Source organism: Hirundo rustica, chromosome 8 (genome assembly GCF_015227805.2).
Source record: "Hirundo rustica isolate bHirRus1 chromosome 8, bHirRus1.pri.v3, whole genome shotgun sequence".
NCBI classification, from domain to species: Eukaryota; Metazoa; Chordata; class Aves; order Passeriformes; family Hirundinidae; genus Hirundo; species Hirundo rustica.
Window position 1 is genome coordinate 21544407 of NC_053457.1, and position 19170 is coordinate 21563576.

Genomic DNA, 19170 nt, shown 5'->3' on the forward strand with positions numbered 1-19170 from the left:
GTGGGCTGAAGAAATGAAACTTGGCTTAGCTCACCTTCATGAGCATTAAGCCCTGGTTCTTTTTCTGAGGAATTGTCATATGAAAAAGCTTTTACAGATTAGTGGGGAAAGTGGACTGAAAGTAAGAACATAGGACTCCATGCACACTTACAGAACTATTTAAATAATTATTCAAGTATAGAATGCTAGACATAAAAACTAAGTGCCTGTGTTGACGTATGGTACTTCAACACAATAAGAATAAGCAGACAGAATGAAGAAAGAAAGCACATATGACCATAAAGGACAGAAATATATATATTTTTATGATGTAATTCATATAAAAAGATAAAACTTCTGGGACTTTTCAAAGGGAAGAGATAAGAGAAAATAAGACTTTAGGACAAGCACTCCTTAGCACAGCAACTCAACAAGAGGTGGGAAGACCAGAAATTTCCTTATGTAAGGATGAACAACAGAAGTTCTGCATAAAGACCATTTCCCTCCAATATGCTACTGGTGACCCCTTACAAATACTTGATCCTCCACCTCTCTGCTAATACTTACTATTTTATAATACCATTTTTCTACTTTTGTTCTACATTTTTCCTTTCATTGTCACTGCTTATCATAGATTTGAGCAAGGCAAGTAGAAAGGTAAGGAATTAATGAATGAAGGAGAAGTTATGTCAGAGCTATTAGCTAAGATGAATTTTCTCATCTTACCATAATACAGAGTTTGAATACATGAATAGATAGCTCTATGAAACCAGGGAGCAGCTGTTGTGCAATAACACAGTCAATAGGGAAAAATGAGTGAAATGTCTCATTTCTGTTCCAAGTGAAAGACATTTAATTTGACTTATACAAATAAACTATAAAATAATCATCACAGACTGCTACTCAATTGCCTGAATGCAAGGAAGTCAGGAGAGAAGACCTGTAAGAAAGGGCCTGCGCAGATGGCTGAGCTTCGGAAAAAAAAAAAAAAGTTCAATTTACTGCATTCTCAGTTCTCAGAGGGCAAAAAGGAGCACCCCCACCCATCCAGCACTCAACCTGAAAATAGAGTCAACAAAAATAAAAACAGGATAGAAACTAAGAATTCATTCAATGTCCTCAGCAGGAAGCTTTAAATTTTCATTTGGCTTCTTTAAGTAACCATTTGGGCAGCACTGACCAGAGAAAGCAGCTTTGCACAGTCCTCCAAAGCCTGAAAGCCACAGAGAATTTCCCAAGGATATTTATTAACAGCAGGTCCAGAGGGGTCTTTTCTATATTCAACTGTATCAGTTTTAAAACATGAATATCAGTTCTGAATGCTAAACTAAGCTGAAACTGTACTTCTGAGTATTCAATTAACTGGATTAAAATCAAATTTTTTAGACTATAAAGAGAGTAAGTACATTGCCATTATGTACAAAATAAATCTTTGCAGATAATAATCTTGCTTTTAGATATACTTCAGGCATTGTGCCCATAATTTTTTTTAAGGATATATACAATTCATGGTTATTTTCATGATGTCACTAAGATTATCATATTTTTGGCTTGCTTAGATTAAGAAATTGAGTATTACATCACTGTTTATGAATGGCGAACCCTACAAAGAGAAAAGGATTAGTTTAAGTTAAAGGATAACAGTACTATAAAATCATATGGCTAAAAATAGGCTATAAATAGAAATTAGATCATTGATAAGAAAAAGAAATAAATATTTGGGGCAGCCTTCAAATCATGTGTTCAGTCTGAAGCTGTTTATGCCCAAATATGCCTTACTAGAGTTAGAAATTGCAGCTTTTGACAATAATTTTCCGCATATCCAGAGCTGACACCTCCCCTCCCCAGGCATCTTCCAGGACCAGCAACATTTATTTATTTCTTGTTTGATGCAGAACATGGCTTCAGGAGTTTCCCCTGCTCCTCTGTTTCACTAAGAAAAAAGCTAAGAGAGGGTGTATTGGACAGTTTACACTGTTAACCTGTTCTATTCCAGTACTGAAAAATCAGTGCCTGTGTCGGTGTACCTTGCTGGCACAGGCATGGCTAAAGAAACTGTCAGAATAGCTGATAAGGATTTATTGGTTACAGACACATAAAAGAAAAATTAACCTAACCCAACCTGTGGCACATTACAATTTCTTCCTTTGTGACACATTACGGAGTGCTGGAAAGCTGTTAATGGAATGGCTCATTTATGATGTATATGATGAGAGGGAGAGCTGGACAAATTTTCTTTTTATCCCTGGAAGTTCAGGCTGGCTGCAACCCATTCTGGTCTTATATTCCTAAATATTTTTGTGAGTTCACATAACTCTGTACGGTAGAAAAGCTTAATACAGTATTTAAACTTCACTCAAATGGGAGAATTGTCCCTGGCGAGGCACTTGCACTTCTCAGAAATACCTAAAAGCAATTAATGGTACAAAGGGTAAAAAAAGCATCAAATTCTCAATTTAGCTGCTGACATAGTACATAAACCACTGTTTTGTTCTGAACACAATGTACTTTAAACTACCCTTTCAGCTGAAAAGCATGTCTTTAAGGTCTTTAAAAAAGTATTAGCTTACTTTGCATGAACAAACAAATGGGAATACTGAACATAAAAAATGGTAAAACACACTTGGTGAAAGTAATAAATGTACCACGTGTCTGAGTACATACATTAGTTGTAAAACTTTCTTTCATTGGCCATTAATTATAGCATCATGGTAGAAGTGTTACAGTTATGGCTGAGGGAATGCTTTTTAATAAATTTGGCTTTTTCAGGCACCTACAGCTAACATTTTTCCTGATTTAGTATCTTTCATATTTTTTCATAGACAGAGATTAATTGACTTTAAGAGGTTCAAGTTGCCCCTTTGGCAGCTTCCTGGGTTATAAAGACATGATAAAAACATTTTACTTATGCTTCAACAAGTTTCTGGCATTATGCTAACTCAAGTGGCTTATTTTTAACTTAAGCCACTTATTTTTATCAGAGGAATCTCACCACCATTGCATATACCGATTTTATTTCATTTTTTCAAGTTAACAAGCAAATAAAAATCAGCACAATGTTTCTCTCTGTATTCTCCTCAGCAAAACACTTTCTAAAGCATCACATAGGGGAATTTCGTAATTCTTTTCTTTTTTTCCACAGAATATGTGCATAGCTCAGACTACACAAACATCCTCTATAGCTCTCCCAGTCACTTTCCATTTCAAGAACGAGGCAATTTGTGTTAACACAAGACAGCTTATCATGTGCTAAGTCCGCATGCAATTTTCTCGTGAGAACAACCATTTTGTACCTACTTGACACACGCAGCACTATACTACACCCAACTAATCAATTCTGTCTATATTAAGAAGTGAGGAGAAAAAACTGCCCACAGCTGTTATATTACATCAGCTTTCCTAACTACTTCAGACAACTCATTTTGGGGATTTTTTTTTCTTTAAACTAAACTGGCATAAACCATAGCCCCTCTTTCCATTCCTTTTCAATTCTATTCTTTTTTTTTTTTCCTTCTCAGAGATTATTGGCGAAGCTCAAGCGCCAAGAGAACAAGCTGTGCTTTCTGCAGGCATCCCCAGAAGTTTTGAGGGCAGCAAGCTCCCAGGGTCATTGGTACCCTTGGAGCATTTACAGACTAGCATGATATGAATGAGTAATAGCATGTTTTCATCTGAGATCTCCCAGCCTAGTCTTACAGACATGCACTTTTGGCAGACAATGACTTATACACGTAGGGGGTTTTGTCCTTATAAGTGAGCAATTGAGAAATGTCTGTCAACTGATACCAAATCAGAGGTGGAGACACAAAAAGAAAAGTAGGGCCCAGAAAACTCTCTGGGAAGGAAGGATTGAGTTTGGAGCTTTTCTTTGGTTACTTTTACCCAACACCACTATGATGTCCTGATGTCCCTAGTCAGAAATTGAGGTCTCTCACATTTTATGTATCAATATGACCAGGCAAGGTAACTTTCTGGTCTTCTTGACAGTAAACATGTTAAAGACCACATTGCAGCTGAATAAAACTAGTATATGCTATTTTCCTGGAGTTTGAGAGGGTTATTCCATCAACAGCCTACAGCTGAGGAATCAAAACCACATACTGAATAAAAGGATTCAGCTACCTATTCACCTCACAGTTCTCTTCACATGATGAGCTCAGTTGCTGATGAACTAACACTAATTTTTATCAGCTTGGCTTCCCAGCATGCTTCTCTCTGACTTCATATAAACCACCCTAAACCCACATTTCTGTTATTCCTGCTGTTTCAACCAATCTGCATTTCTTTTTAGAAACACAGCTTGCCTCAGGCCTAAGTAGTATAAGTTCAGCTTTGTCAATCAAAAAAGATTCTATATTTTGTGACTATAAAGCAGTTTAAATAAAACACTGGTATCTATGATAAAGATTGTTCCATGAAACTGCTGTGTCCCTGACTGAAATGTTTTTATTTTACCATGCTCACATTCCCAACAGAAATCTGTTTTGCAAATAGTTACACTCAAAAGTCCATCGATGCAGCCTGGCAAACCACTGACATCTTAAACACTGGTGCTACATCACATCCACAGCCAGCAGCTCTGTTCTGGGCAGTTTTGTGCCCAAGCTGAAGCCATAGTTTCATGTCAGAACCAGAAGAACACAATCTCAGCAGTGCATTCAGAATGACAAATGCCTGTCACTCCCACAAGCAGCACTGAGCAGGTCTCAGATCCCACTATAAACCATGGAATTAAGAGCAAAGACACTGCCTGGGAGCCCATGTTGTTTCCAGGGGGAAACAAGTATACCACAGAAGCAGACAAATGAATGTGGTAGTTTAGGAGGCAAACAAAAATCAGGCTTAAGGTATAAAGACTGGAATCAACGCTTGCTTCCAGATCCTTGCTCTAGAACAATGGGACTGTTTACTAACCTGTTTTTCAGAGTTAATTACTGCTATTTTTAAACTGCACTGTAATATCCCAAAGGAAACACCCTCTTTTTCTAGAATTACTGCTCTTTTTTGCACACTGCAGCATAGCAACTCTATAACAATAGACAGGTAGGGTATTTTCCTGTTGCCTCATCCTGTAAAACAATGTATGTGATGTCTAATAGTCTGTATTGTGACTTTATACTGGTAAATAACAAATGAATAGAGGAAAAAAAATGCATTACCTTTCTGTCACACTGCATATTTCATGGTTGTAAGACTTACCGTACGTACAGCCTCTTAGAAAAAAGGTAATGTAATTTTACTTTTAATTTCCAGCTCCTGTGCTTCTGACAGTCATATTACAACCAGTAAAAGTTTTACAACACCTGATAGAATGCTAAATCTCTTGAATACTGCACACTGGAACATAATGGATTCTGGCATTTAGAAAGTTTGGGGACATTTTTTTTTTTTTGGTTGGTGGGTTTTTTACTTGCTTTTAGGGAGGGCAGTGTGTAAAAATACTCAGCTTTTGCAGTACTAAATGTGTAACTTACTTTTAGTCATAGGACAGAGTAAAGACATCAATTAAGGACCACAGAATTAAAATGAAAATGAAATTTTTAATTAATTTGGCTGAGTTTGACTTGAGACATTGATCCTGCCTCTGTTTCTCTTTCTCAAAATTTCTATGCAATGATAGTAAACTGGCAACCTTCCTCCCGTGCAATTCATTAAAACACTGCCTGCAGCAAAATGACACTTACTTTGAAAAGCAATTCACCCTGTCCTCCTTTACCAACAGTGAGGAACAACAGTGGCTTTTCCAAGTCCAGATCCATGATATTTTCCAAGGCTCCTTAGGTCTGCTGTTGGTTCTTGCTGCTAATGTAACACCAGGCAGGTATTTCCAACAAGCATCAGTATCCCCTGTCTGCACTTGTGTATTTGCGCCCATTAAAGTTTCTGCCCGGTGAGGGCAGGAATGTACATAAATGACTCCACAGAAGGTAGAAATGGGGGAATAATTGGCATTACGCAAACATCAACGTACTTTTTCTTGTTTCCCTTCTCCAGATAAGCTGAGGTCTCCCAGTATTACTAGATTTGGAGATATTAAATAAGCAATACAGATGAAGACCAGAGAGGTAGAGAGAGATCAAGTGATGAGACAAAAATTGAAAATTTAAAAAAAACCTCTAAAATAAGACAGTCCTTGACTTCCAATCATTTCTTCCAAATAAAAGCCTCTTCTTTCACAGATTTTTTTTTTTCAAAAGACTTTTGGTTAACATCAACATATAAATATTGTATTACCTAACCAATATGCATTTGCTACAGCATGCATAAAATTCCCTATTTAGACAAAATCCTTTATGATTAAGAAGGATTGTTTCCAAGTAAAAAAACAAAGAAGATAAAAAGCTGTATTTTTAAATGAATGCAATGCCTAAAATAACATCTTCCAGAACCAGATAATGACAAAAGAAACCTGTCAATAAACAAATATGGTCGGGTAAAAACTTTGTTCAACTTAAACAGTTAGAAATAATTAGCTAATTCTAGCTAATTAAGTGATAGGGGAGACTTCTCATTGTAACATTAAATTTTATTTGCAATTACTAAACTTGTGGGTTTTCATGATTTACAGACTTAATTCAAATATTGTAAATGTTAATGAGGAAATCTTATTTGATGCTAAAAAAACTCCAGGCAGCGAGGAACTGAAGGTTCACTCTAGTGCTACCAGGATCATTTTCATATCTCCTTTCAATCTCGTATCAGGCTCATACCAGTCCCACCAATCCACACCATTAAAATTTTAAAATTATTTGATAGAAAAATGTATCTTGTAGAACTGAACTGATTTTATGGAAAAAATACTTTGTTTTGACATGCATTTAGTATTTTTCAATAATTCAATAATGCATTACGATTTTCATTGATAGGTACATTAAGTCAGATATTTAAAGGGCACATTCATGTAAGTGAACATCTCTATCTTCTACCTGTACCAGAATATATCTGACATTGGTATTATTGAGTAACATGACCAAAATTACCACAATGACAAAGAACCAAGGACCAAAGAGAGGTAAAAATAACTGGGCTTCAGCCACCACAAAAACAGACTGGTGTAAGGAAATGCAGGAGGAGTCCCACGATGGGTAAAGAATCTGGTTCTAAGCCAGGGATATGACAAAAACCCCAGAGTAAAAATAAGTCTTACAGCAGCTGACTGTGGCATTTACTACCAATGAAAAAATGAGAGGGCTAAGGAGGTGTGTGTGTATTAAGCTCTGAAGAATGCAGTCCCATTTACTAGCTTAAAACTCATTTTCTTGGTAGAAATTGCTTTTCTTCATGCTCCAGGATGAGCCTTAAAAACCTTTCATTTCACAAAAAGCTACTCTAATTTTAGGTGAAAAATTATTATTGTATGCATAACTATTTTCTTCCTCTTTCTGATCTCCTTACTGCCTACATTGACTGGGTTTGTAAAGTTCTTTATCACCTGTGTATCTCCAACATTCCAAACCAATTATCTGCAATAGGCATGTCTCTGAATCAACAGGTACCTTAACTTCAATAATTCATCAGTTTTCCGAACTTTGGTTTTTGAGCTCAATATTTACAAGGCTCTGTGCAGACCATGTTACAGGCAAACATACCTACCATTTAATATCAACCTGCCAGTTACATTAGCTGCATTTAGGACTGACAAAGGGAAACCTCACATCTCATGCAAACCCTGGCATCATCATAATTAAAAAGACAAACTCTTAATCTGACACTGAAACCAAAAGAGCAACTCAAAGTTCAATGGCTGCCAAGAGGAACATGAATCGTCTTCAGTGTAGTTTAGAGTACAGGCACAAAGCAGAGTCTTGCTCCTGGAGAAAAATCTGTCCCCATGACTATTCCCATCCTTCTGCATCTACCAGAATATCATCAATCACTTCAAACAGTAATGCAGCATAATGAGCTTTTGTAAACCATTACAAGTCAACACAGTAAGAAATTTTACATGGAATACTGCTTAGATTTCTTCAAGTGTCCTAGATATATTACTAAAGAAGAAAAAATAATGGTTGCAGGACCTGTACCATTGTTCTTTGAAAATAAAGGAATAACTTGTTTGCTATCATCATCAACTGTACTTACAGAATTTACTAAATCCATGCAGGATTTCAAATGCAAGAAAAAGTTGCAAGAAAGCTTCAGATGCTTGAGAGTTTTGTCTCTCCATATTTCTCCAGCTACAAAAACTAGATGAAACAATAGTTTTATTCATACTATAACTATTTATACAACAAACAGCCCTAAGAAACAGATTTTTAGATTACCCTTTCCTTGAGTACCATCATAGCCTTTCTCTAAACACACAGCTCAGTGACATTTGATGTCTCCAAGCTTATCAACTGATTTTCTATTAAAAGTGCTTGCACATAGTTTGGGGCACACTCCTCAGCTGCAAGATCTTCAAGGGAAAAAAAAAGCCAAAAACATTGCACAGCTGGATCCTGGCTGTCAGTCTGAAATCTGAGCTCATAATAACCAGTATTTTTCTATTTTTACAAAAATCTGAAAAAGAACACATATTCTAAATTTAATCTGTGAAGTTTCTAACTTTAGAGATGTCATATGCAATGCATTGATAGTTGTTAATAGTTTCTTTGAGTATATATCCAATCCTTCACAGTACCTAGGAAGAACATCTGTTCCTGTGTGTGTGTGTGTGTACATGCACATTTCAAATGTGTGGGCAGGGAAAAAATGATGAGGATAGTAACTCAGAAAATGTAAATAGCATGTTAAAAAATATCAAACCTTTAGATTCTACACTTCCATCACTTGAATTTTGCTAAACAAATTCTAAGTATCATATTTTTGTAACAACTTCATAACACATTTTTTCTATGGTCTAATTTTTTTATACTTGTCTTTCTAGCCCTTTTCATCCCTCAATACAGTGTGTGATTACTTCCACTGCACACCAGAACATGAGTTGCAGAATGTCCCACTGAAATTTATTGGAAGTAGCTTTTAGGCAGTCTGGTCTGATAATAAGTGAGGACAACATGTGGCTGTGCAGCACTGACACGTGACTGGATCTTAATGCTACAGGAGCACTTGATAAAAACACATACAATCTAAGTGAGGCCTGGTTGAATAAGATCTAGAGCACTAAAAAAGATAAAAACAAAAAAATAAGTTCAATATCTTCAAGATACTTTATACTACTTTTCTTTGTCTTGAAAACGTAACAAAGCAAGTTTCTGTAAAACAGTCACTTCTGCTTATTAGTGCCTGGCATGCTTTTCTTCTGGCTCAGCTGGGAAAAATACATGTAATCTTGCTAAGTGATCTTTCATCCTGATTTCCCAAGGAAACTGCTTATGCAACCATGGTCTGTTTGTGTATGTTTCTTTATTTTTATTTGCTGGTTCCCTCCCAATAGCTTCTGAACCCATTAGAGGTTCAGTCACTGGGACAAAGGACTAACAGTCTCAGAGGTATAATGCTCCTATAAACCTAACGAAAAAGTACATTTGGTTATGAAAGAGAGAGAGTGAGCGACTTCATACGCCCACTTCTGAAAATTCCCAGCACACAATCAATCCCACAGCACCAGGGAAGCCAGGACAGGTTGCCCCAGGGAGGGGTAACATGGGGAGATAGCTCAGGGCAGGGGCTGTGGGGGCTGCTGTGCAAAGTAAGAAAATTAGCAGTGTGGATAACAGCTGAAGTACATATTGTTTTGTGCCAGCTGGCAGCAGGATGAGGGCAAAAGATTTATTTTCCTAGTCTGGATCTTGGCTTTAGGTCCAGCACAGCTGGAACACCTGGCCCCATCACATCTTTGTTCTCAGAAGGATCCCATGGACTATGGCTGGCCAAATATCCTCAGGCATAAAAAGCCTTGCCACAGCTGGCACTAATACTAAAACTTCACTGCACACTGAGGTGGTGGCAGTGCTTCATGGCAGCATCCATACCACACACCGCCACGATCAGGGATCCGCAAGTATGGTAACCTGCACTAGCCTGCGATTCTTTGGGTAATAGCATGCTTAACCCCATGCCCAGAAAATGAAAATAAATAAATAAAGATAATTCTTAAAGAAGGAACCTGCCATAGATTTATCCATGTGATACACTGTTCCAATTTATGCAATAATTATATCACCAAATTACAGAGACAATTCAGTTGTTCAGAACCCTCCAAATATTTTACTAACTGAGAGTTTTCTGATTGCTGAGACTTACTCAAAAAGGCTACCTCACTCTTTCATGGCTTAGAAAGCCCACCTTGCCTTTCTTTTATGGTACCCAGAGCATAGGAAAAGTTATTGAAATGTCTGTGATAACTCCTGCTGTTCTGGGAAGGCAGAACACTGAAGGCACTGAAACTGAAATCATTCCAAGCTGTCAAGGCTGTCCTGAGCTTCAGATCCAAACTGAATTCTCAGCCTCCTGAATGTGAAGCCAGTCATCTCCACAGGGTGCATCATAGAAATGGCTTCAAGGTGTGCATTCTCATTTAAAGAATTTACAGCCTGTAGATCTCTTCTGGTTAAATTCCACACAGCTCTTCATATTTTAACAAACAGTTCCTTTACCACGCTTGCTTCAAAAAAGACTGATTGGTATTTTTACCTACAATTCTGATTTTATTCCAACTCAAGGACTATATAACTGGACAGCATATAATATCTAAGTTTTCTGTAAACTTTTCTCTGTCACAGTATTTAAGTTATGATCTTCACTTCGTAATGCCTCTTGTTGTACCACAGCATAAGCTCGGGGGCACAGAGGCACATCGTGGTCCAGATGCCATGTCACATTTGTGAGCCAACCTTGCCAAACCAGCACGTGGCAGCAATTCTTAATTTTAGAAAACTATAACTGTGGAGAGGGATTGCCACCTCTACAGATCCCTCCTGAGTCACTGTTCATACACGTACATAAAACTGAAAGTGCACCTTTGTGAGGCAGCGTTTTTCAAAGCACTTTTACAAAATGCCCTGTAAAAATATTAGTATTTCATGCATGTGTTTTGATCACTATTTTTAATAGACATTATGACATGTCATTTTTTAATATTAGTGGATTATTAGTTAGAATATAGTGCTATCTTTAAATTATTAAACAGCTCAGTGAGGGACCTAAAATTGTGTAACTCTTGAGAAATCACCAGAACCTGAGAAGACTGACACTTCTGTAATCCAATTCCTGTTGTGACATGCATTGAAAAACAAAATAGGAGGAAAGATGTCACTCACTTATCGGAGTAGGGCTTCAAACCATTCTTTACCCAAAAAGAGGGTTTAAGCACTCCAGAATACACAAGTCATTCAATTCCACCTGAAATTTTACTTCTCTAATTTTATCCAGTTTGACATTGACTTCATTTTCCATGTAAGCTTACACTCTTCTAGCTCATGATCTGATGGTAACCATAAAAAAAAATAAAAAAATTACTGACTTAGATGATTCTTTCCTCTGTGGCATTCACATAATTTTTTCATCTGAAAAGGACCACAAGGAGTGCAAAACCAAATTAAATTAGTATTTCTTAACTCCCGCACACCCACGTTCCTAAGCACCTAATCTTGTAAACTTAACATTATTTTAAAGGAAGCTGGATTTTCCTGCTTCAGTACTTCCTTTCAGGTAAGGAATCAAAGTTCTTGGTGCATTTTGATAAGTCACAAATATCAACAGCAGTTGCTGCCACAGTTCTCCATTCTGAGCACCTGAGGTACTGCTCTGAATTAGGTTCTGTTAAAATGCAAAGCTGGGGAAGCCTTTGTCCAAGAGCTAGGAGCACTCATCCAGCTGTAATTCATTCACACTCACCTCCTAGTAGACTATTCCAGCTGTTCTCACCCCCCCAGCTGAAAGTGGGATTTCACAGATATTGATAAGAAGCATATGGGGCCAGAGTGGCCCCAAATGAAACAGAAACAGGGCAATGAACAATGAATCATGAGAATGTCATCACTTGAATTCCAGTCTTCGACTGATGGAACACTCATGGATTTTGTATTAACACCAGAGTCAAACATTTATAAACAGAGGAGATGATACTCATTTTATCTGTACTGTTATGAAAAATCAGCTTAGGAAAATGAAATTATTTAGACTGTGATGGTACTTGAGGCTACCACCTAAGGCAGTTTTCTCTGTTTTCTCACTGTTCTTAGTTTTGTCCATAATGTCTTTTCAGGTTGAAGTATTTCTCTCACTAGTCAACTAATAAAATTCTTAAAAGTACATGCTCAGTATAATTCTGCAATGTAAATTAAACTTAACAAAAAACCTCAGAGGAAATGTTTTCCTTTAGTTCTAAACACTACGTTACTTACATTACATGAGAATTTAATTTACTAGTTACCCTTCTTGCAATAAATTTGTAACTCTGTTCTGTGTTCTAAACTGTTTTGTCTAAAATGTTTGTAGACTTGTTTACAAACCTCATATCACTGTTGATCCTAATATTAAAGCAGTCAGTAAAAAATAAATCACTTTCCATTCCATACTACTTAATATTACATTCATTTAATAATCAATATTTAACATTAAAGAAAGTATTTCATACAACTGTAACGATATGTAGAGAAAAATCTAATGTTACTTAGCATAAATGTTCTGACAGTCACTTTACCCAAATCCTTCAAAGTGCTTAAGGGATTGCTTTAGACCTCGAAATAACTTGTTTATTTTAAACCACATTTAGGATACCCAAGCATCTCAGTATGGTATACTTACCCACTTTATTCCACAACCATAAACAGCATGCATATCATGCACATCCAGAGCAAAAATATTAGCTAAGGTTGACTTTAATACATAATTTCTTTGCATATGGAAATATTCACACCACACAATACATTCATGCAGTCATGAATGCGGCAGCAATTTTATACCAACAGTTCTATGTAATAAAGCTAATCTTACAGAGAAGTATAAAGGTAATTTATCTTAAGCTGCAGGAGATATTGTAACATATCTTGACATAGTTACTTATTTTAGATGTACTGGTACCATAAGTTGTCTATAAAAATAGAAAATGGCCTTTTAGACTTGTGTGCAATTATTCTCAAATGACTGACCTATAGATACAGAAAGTTGTGTTATTATAGCAGAGCTGTTACTTCCTATTTATTTCCATTAAAGTTTGCAAATATTTTCTTCCTAACTCATTAGCTCCTCCTGAGTTCCCCTTCCCCCCTTCAAATATTGGCTAGAAATACATAGGCATGGAGCTTTATCAAAGTCATTGTTTGCTCCTGTGAGACATGCTGTCCAATTTGTTGATATTATAATAAAAATATGGAAAAAATTAAAATTAGTATAGCTCTAAAATAAAAGTATTGGAGACCAACGAGTTAAATAACCCAAACTACATGTCAGGTATATTAGTGTTACCATTACATACAGCAGCCTTCGCTGTGATACTGTACACAGCGTAGTACAAGGCTTTGACTGCATGTTTATTTTAGTTCCAAATTGATGGCAGTGCTTTCCTGTATGTTCCACGTCCATCCCCATGCACTCATTTTTATGCTGTTTCTTAACCTGATGACTGCCTAGAAACTCTACTGTGCAATACAGTTCAGAACATCTCAACTTCATTATCTGATGTTTGTTTCTATATTTAAAGTACCAAGACTTTTAATTGAAGGTCGAGCAAGGCTGATCAGTTACTCACAGTCTCTCCAGGGATCTCAGCCCGAAGAAAGAGCCATTCTTCAACGACAAGATCTTGTTGTTACTCAGAATCCTACAAGAAGTCAGGAAATAATCTGGTTAATAGAACATGATAATTCCACTGGACTAAAACATATAATTATTGTAAGTGACTGCTCAGTAAAATACTAATCACAAAATTCACTGCTTCATTTGCATTTTCCCATCATAGCCATAAATAAAGATTACCATTTACTGAAGTGCATAGATTCTTATCTATAAAATAAAAGCACAATCAAGAAATACATCAAGAAATTAATTTTGACTCCATCTTGAAAATTCTAACACTACTCAATGCCCACACTTTACTAGTAGATTCTAAATTACCACTAAGGTACTTGTTGGGCCTTCCAGTCTGCAAAAAGGCTGGTAAAGTAAAAGACACGTTAAAAACTGTTCCAGTAGATCAGAAGACAATACAATCACTTTGCAGTGGGTGCTGTAGCACAGAAGTACATGCCATCATACCATGGATAGCTCATATGCAAAGTATTTCATTTTCTACAGGAGAGACAAACAAAAACAGACAAGTCCAAAATGTTTTCCTGTTGCAATCTCTGCATAGTAGAAATTCAGTAATTAAGCTATGAGACCCATCAAGCACCACCACAATCCCGCACCTGCAAAACCGGCATGAAGGCCATTGAAAAAAGATGTTTATTCTTCCTCTTTATGTCAATGTACTGTGCATTTCACCAGTGATCCTTTCTAGTTTAGTGATTTTCTATCACTGTATATTTCCAGCTATTTCAGAAGCAATACAATATGAACACGCATTTGTTCTGAAGATGTTACCCCTTAAACTTATCAATATGCAAAAGAAATGGTTTGTTTTAGATGCTGGAGAAATTGGGTCTTCAATCTAATGATTATGCAATGTGCATAAGAAACATTTGCCTCTGAAAAAAACCTAATTCCAACTGCCTGAGAAATGAGTATTTTAATGCAACATTTACAATAAATTGTACTTTTATAGCACACAATAGTGCATCTCAAAATAAGACATGCAGCTTGCAAGATAGAAAGCAGACCAAAAAAATTTCAAAAGAAATTTTATACTCTTAACTAGGCATCATGAGATTTTTTGATTAATTTTTTTTTTAGTCATGTTTTTAAACAATCTGTTACACAATACAAGATAGTCTTGCTCTTTGCATTTGCCATTGTATATCAACAGTAAGTTATTTTCCCCCAACACACACCTACCACGTAAAATCTCAAGTCTGGGTGCAAATGTAACAACACTGACCCACAGGAAAACAAAAAATAATTATTAACGTAGCAAAGTTAAAATGCTGCCACGTTAGTAAGATCTGGAGATTTCAGCAGATCTAAAATTAATACATAAATGTGTATTTTGATATGAGTTGATGGCCCACTGTGGGCCAGCTACGTGGAAAACAGCGGTGCTCAGACCTGACCTGTACTTTACTACACTTTGCTGCTTGTCAATGCACTTGGGCAGCAGCTTCACTCCCCACCCAGAACTAGACAGTGTCACCCACAAGTGACACCCCAGTGTGGCACTGATCATAACCCATACATCCGTGCATATAAAAGTATACAGAAGCCTAAGTTTGCAACAAAAATTAAATATGGTCCAATATACACACAGCCTATTTCCATCAATTAAGAAACTCCTTATCCCACAAGTTCCTCCTCATAGTTCTCAGATTAAATATTATATGTATGACAATAAATATTTATCTGATTTCCCAACTCTTCTTTACTATTTTAGAAATACATTTCAGTAGTGACATGATGAAAGACTTGTTTAAAATTCAAAACATCTGAACTAGAAAATGTAAATACATGAAATGCTCTAGTGTTTTATTGTCCATGTTCTATTACTTTATTCTTTTATTCAGCTTGTCTTCTGAGGCTGCACAGAACTTGATTCAGTCAAGACAAAATGAAGACCCAAAATTAAAATTGGCTAGGTTTGGAAAGACTAACATAAAATCCACTTCATATTGGGTCATTTTTTTAATATGCTGTGTTACAGAGAGACCATCTTTGAGGTTTGTTACAATTACCTTAGCTACAAAGATTGTATTTGGACCACTGCATAGTCTGATTTGCAGATGTGTGCTTCAAAACTCACAGCTGGCTTGGATACACATATTTCCATCTTTAAAAAAATTTCGTTGTGCCAATTTGTTTTTCCAGCCTTCTATTCATTCTGCCCAGAAAAAGAGGGCAGTCTGAACTTTGCTGGCACTCCATTAAAATGCAGCACAAGTCAGGTGATCTCCTACTCTACCTCCATGGCCTGTTCTGTACAGCCCTACATCCCTAGATTGAAACCAGCATCATTAACTCGCATAAAAGAAACCCCTTTTAATTAAAGGGAACTATCAAACTGGTAATAAATCACAAGGTTGAGCAGATAATTTAGTTCATAAATTGAATACTCAGTAAACACAGCTCATGATTCTTCAACAGTGCTTCCTCATTCATTTTTGTGAAAGATAAACTGTATCTTGAAAAATGTGACACCACAAAATGAAACAAACAAACAAAAAAAAACACCAAAACCTTAGCTATGCACATTTGATTTTCTAAATGAAACCCTTCAAATCTTTATACCAGAGTTTCACAGAGACTTTCACACAGAGATCAGGTTTCAAAAGTTTAGTTTCCTTCAGGGTTTCCTCTTTACAGTGCCAACTTAAATTCAGGTTTTATAAACAAAGTAATACGGGTATCATAATTACAGTATGATTCTTTTTCTGTTCAGAAATGCAGCTTTAGAGAATCCTAACATTCCAATATGATACCTAAGGAAAACAACATCCTCTCTAACAAGTCATACAAATATTTTCATTCAGTTGAGTGGTACTGCTCCATGGGAAGAATCCACCTGTTTTTAATTAATTTTTAAATTTTAGTGATGTACCAAAATTTGCAACAGGTTGTTATCAAGAAGGATTCGGTTTGCACTGAAGATTCACTGTGAATGAAATGAACAACTTCATTGGCAAACCTAAATCACATTATTTTTCCATACAGTAATGAATCACTAAACTTTTTATGCAAGTTGTAACATCCTTCCCGTCTGAGAATATTTGCTGTGGGGATGAGAATGGAAGGGAGGAAAGTTTTGGTTACAATGTTCAAAATCCTAAGAGACATGTAAGGCTTAACTCCAGACAATGAAAAATCTTTTAAAATAATAAATGCCAGGAAAAAATTGTGGCTCTTACTCTTCATGCTTTACACGGAATAACTTTCATACATTATTTCTTTAGACAAGTAACAGAATGGACATGAAATGTGTCAAGTATGGCCAAAATAGGTAAGTTTCTCTTTTCCCTCAAATAGAGTCATCTGCTTATAGGGAAATGCTTCTAATTAAAGGCCTGCAGAAGTTTTGCAGTGATGAGCATCCTTTTCTTGTACTGACAGATGCAATGGTCTGGTGAACAAGTACATGAAAAATGTGTTATTCGTGTATTTTATTCTGGAAAACTAATAACAAAATTATAACTGTTAGATCCAACAGAAACTGACTCACTCTAATCAAACTTCAAATAGAGGTTGCATTTTTTAAAAATAAACCAGCACCATGCACTCACTGTGAATAAATACTTCTCACATTTTATCTATCCATAGCATTTTCACTTGGTTGCTTTTTGGGATTTTTTTTTCTGATGTGCTAGTGAATCACAGTGATGAATCTCACTATACACTGCAACAAGGCAGCTGGTTTAAATAATTAACAGTTTCTAGCCATGTGCTAAGAATCTCAAATTTTAAATATTTTATTCCAGTGGAAGAAACATTATGAAAATGAGCACACTTTATTTCAATGAATGTATTTTCCAAAAGCCATCAAAGTAGCTTTCCACCAAAGTTCATTTAAAGTAGTTTTTTAGTTTGGTTTGGGTAGGGTTTTGGCTTGGTTGATTGGTTGGTTTGGGTTTTTCTGGTGGTGGTGGTGGTTTTCTTTCCTTTATATTTTGGTTTCATTATGGACAAAGTTTTCCAGGGAAGCCTTCTAATAAGTACTTATTTTAAAGTTCAGTTTGCAAACTGTCTTTCTACAATATATTAATGATTCAAGCCCAAGTAACTGAAAATTCAAACCAAGGTACTTTGAGTCCCAGCTTTGATAGAATACAACTCAAAAAGTGCAGGGGAGCAATTGTCAATACCACTCTGCTGATCAGACATGTTACGAACCATTTAGTTACTGCAGTTGACTCTCAAATCTTATGTCTCTTGCTCCTTCTCTCAAGGCACTCTGGGGGACAGTTTACTCCAGGGAGGCTGTTCAGAAGATATTAACACCAGATCTGTCTTTCCTGGCCCTGTGGAGCCCTCCAGCACTGTTCCAGCTCTGAAGGGATATCATTCAAATACCCTCTCTTGACTTGCACTGGCATCCTAAAGCATTTCATTCATGCACGTAGTTTCACGGCACAAATGTATTCCCTGGTGGGCTGCAGCACAGGCTGAACACAATTTCCTTCACCCTGCACTGGAAACAGACCAGCCAACTAACCTCACTTATACACCAGGACCAAAATCGTGCCAAGGAGATGCTAACAATGGAGAAGCATGGACAGTCAGTGAGCCACTGCTTCCACTCTCTCCTGGATGCCCTTCCTTAACAGTACAGACATATCTAAAAGAACAAATCGTTCTAATGGATAGAAGTAATTCCTCTGATTTTCTGATTCCTCCATCTGAATTAAACAAGCCACAAATCACAGTTTGCTTAAAATGATGCTGTGATTCTTGGTTCTGTGAAACCATTGAAAGTACAGGATGATGTAACCTTGTGCAACAAGTATAAAACATGCCCAGCATAAGAGAACTCACTATAGTATTTAAAAGGTATCAAATTAAAAGCTCTCAATCATAACGCAAACAAACTTCAACTTCCTATAACCCCTCAGAGAGAAGGGATCCTTTTTAGTAAGCCTCCAAAGTCAATGACGTTACAGAGTAAACAAATTCCACAGCTGAGGCTTCTTCAGTGGGATGGTGCAGCATCCCATCCCATAAAGCCTAAAGCCTGTGAGCTCACACAGCAGTGCATCCACAGAGAAAGCACAGCTCAGATAACCAAACCCACAGAGGAAAAGGCATTTAGATGAAGACTGCTATTCCCAAATGTATAGTGAACGCAGAAGGAAGTGTGACCCATTAATGAAAATATGTATTTCCTCTGATAACACTCACAGGGGAAAATACACAAAAACCACAGGCAAAAAATTCCCACCCAAACTTCATGAAAAATCAGTAAAATGTCAACTTTCACCTGATTTTCTGCTGAGCAGCCCAAGAGGTGGTACAGATCAGACTTGACCCAGGCCTGTGTCTAGGCTGATAGACGCTGTCGAGAACACAAGTCTCCAGAACCCTTCCTTTAAGTCCCGCTCACTGAGCGCAACTGAAGGGACACAAATGCTACACAAAACAACAACCAGACTCCTGCCCCTGCTGTGCACTTCCTCTTATGTTCAGTTTCCCACTTCTCAAGTGGAAAGGTGTGCTAGGCAGGCATCC

General features: G+C 36.8%; 1 protein-coding gene across 1 annotated transcript in view; it reads right to left on the minus strand.

Moving 5' to 3' along the window:
* Positions 1–19170, minus strand: part of ADGRA1 (adhesion G protein-coupled receptor A1) — a 255015-nt gene that overhangs the window by 198569 nt on the left and 37276 nt on the right. The window contains exon 2 of the mRNA XM_040071081.1: positions 13616–13687. Coding sequence (XP_039927015.1) covers positions 13616–13687 — 72 coding nt within the window. The remainder of the gene's footprint in view (positions 1–13615; positions 13688–19170) is intronic.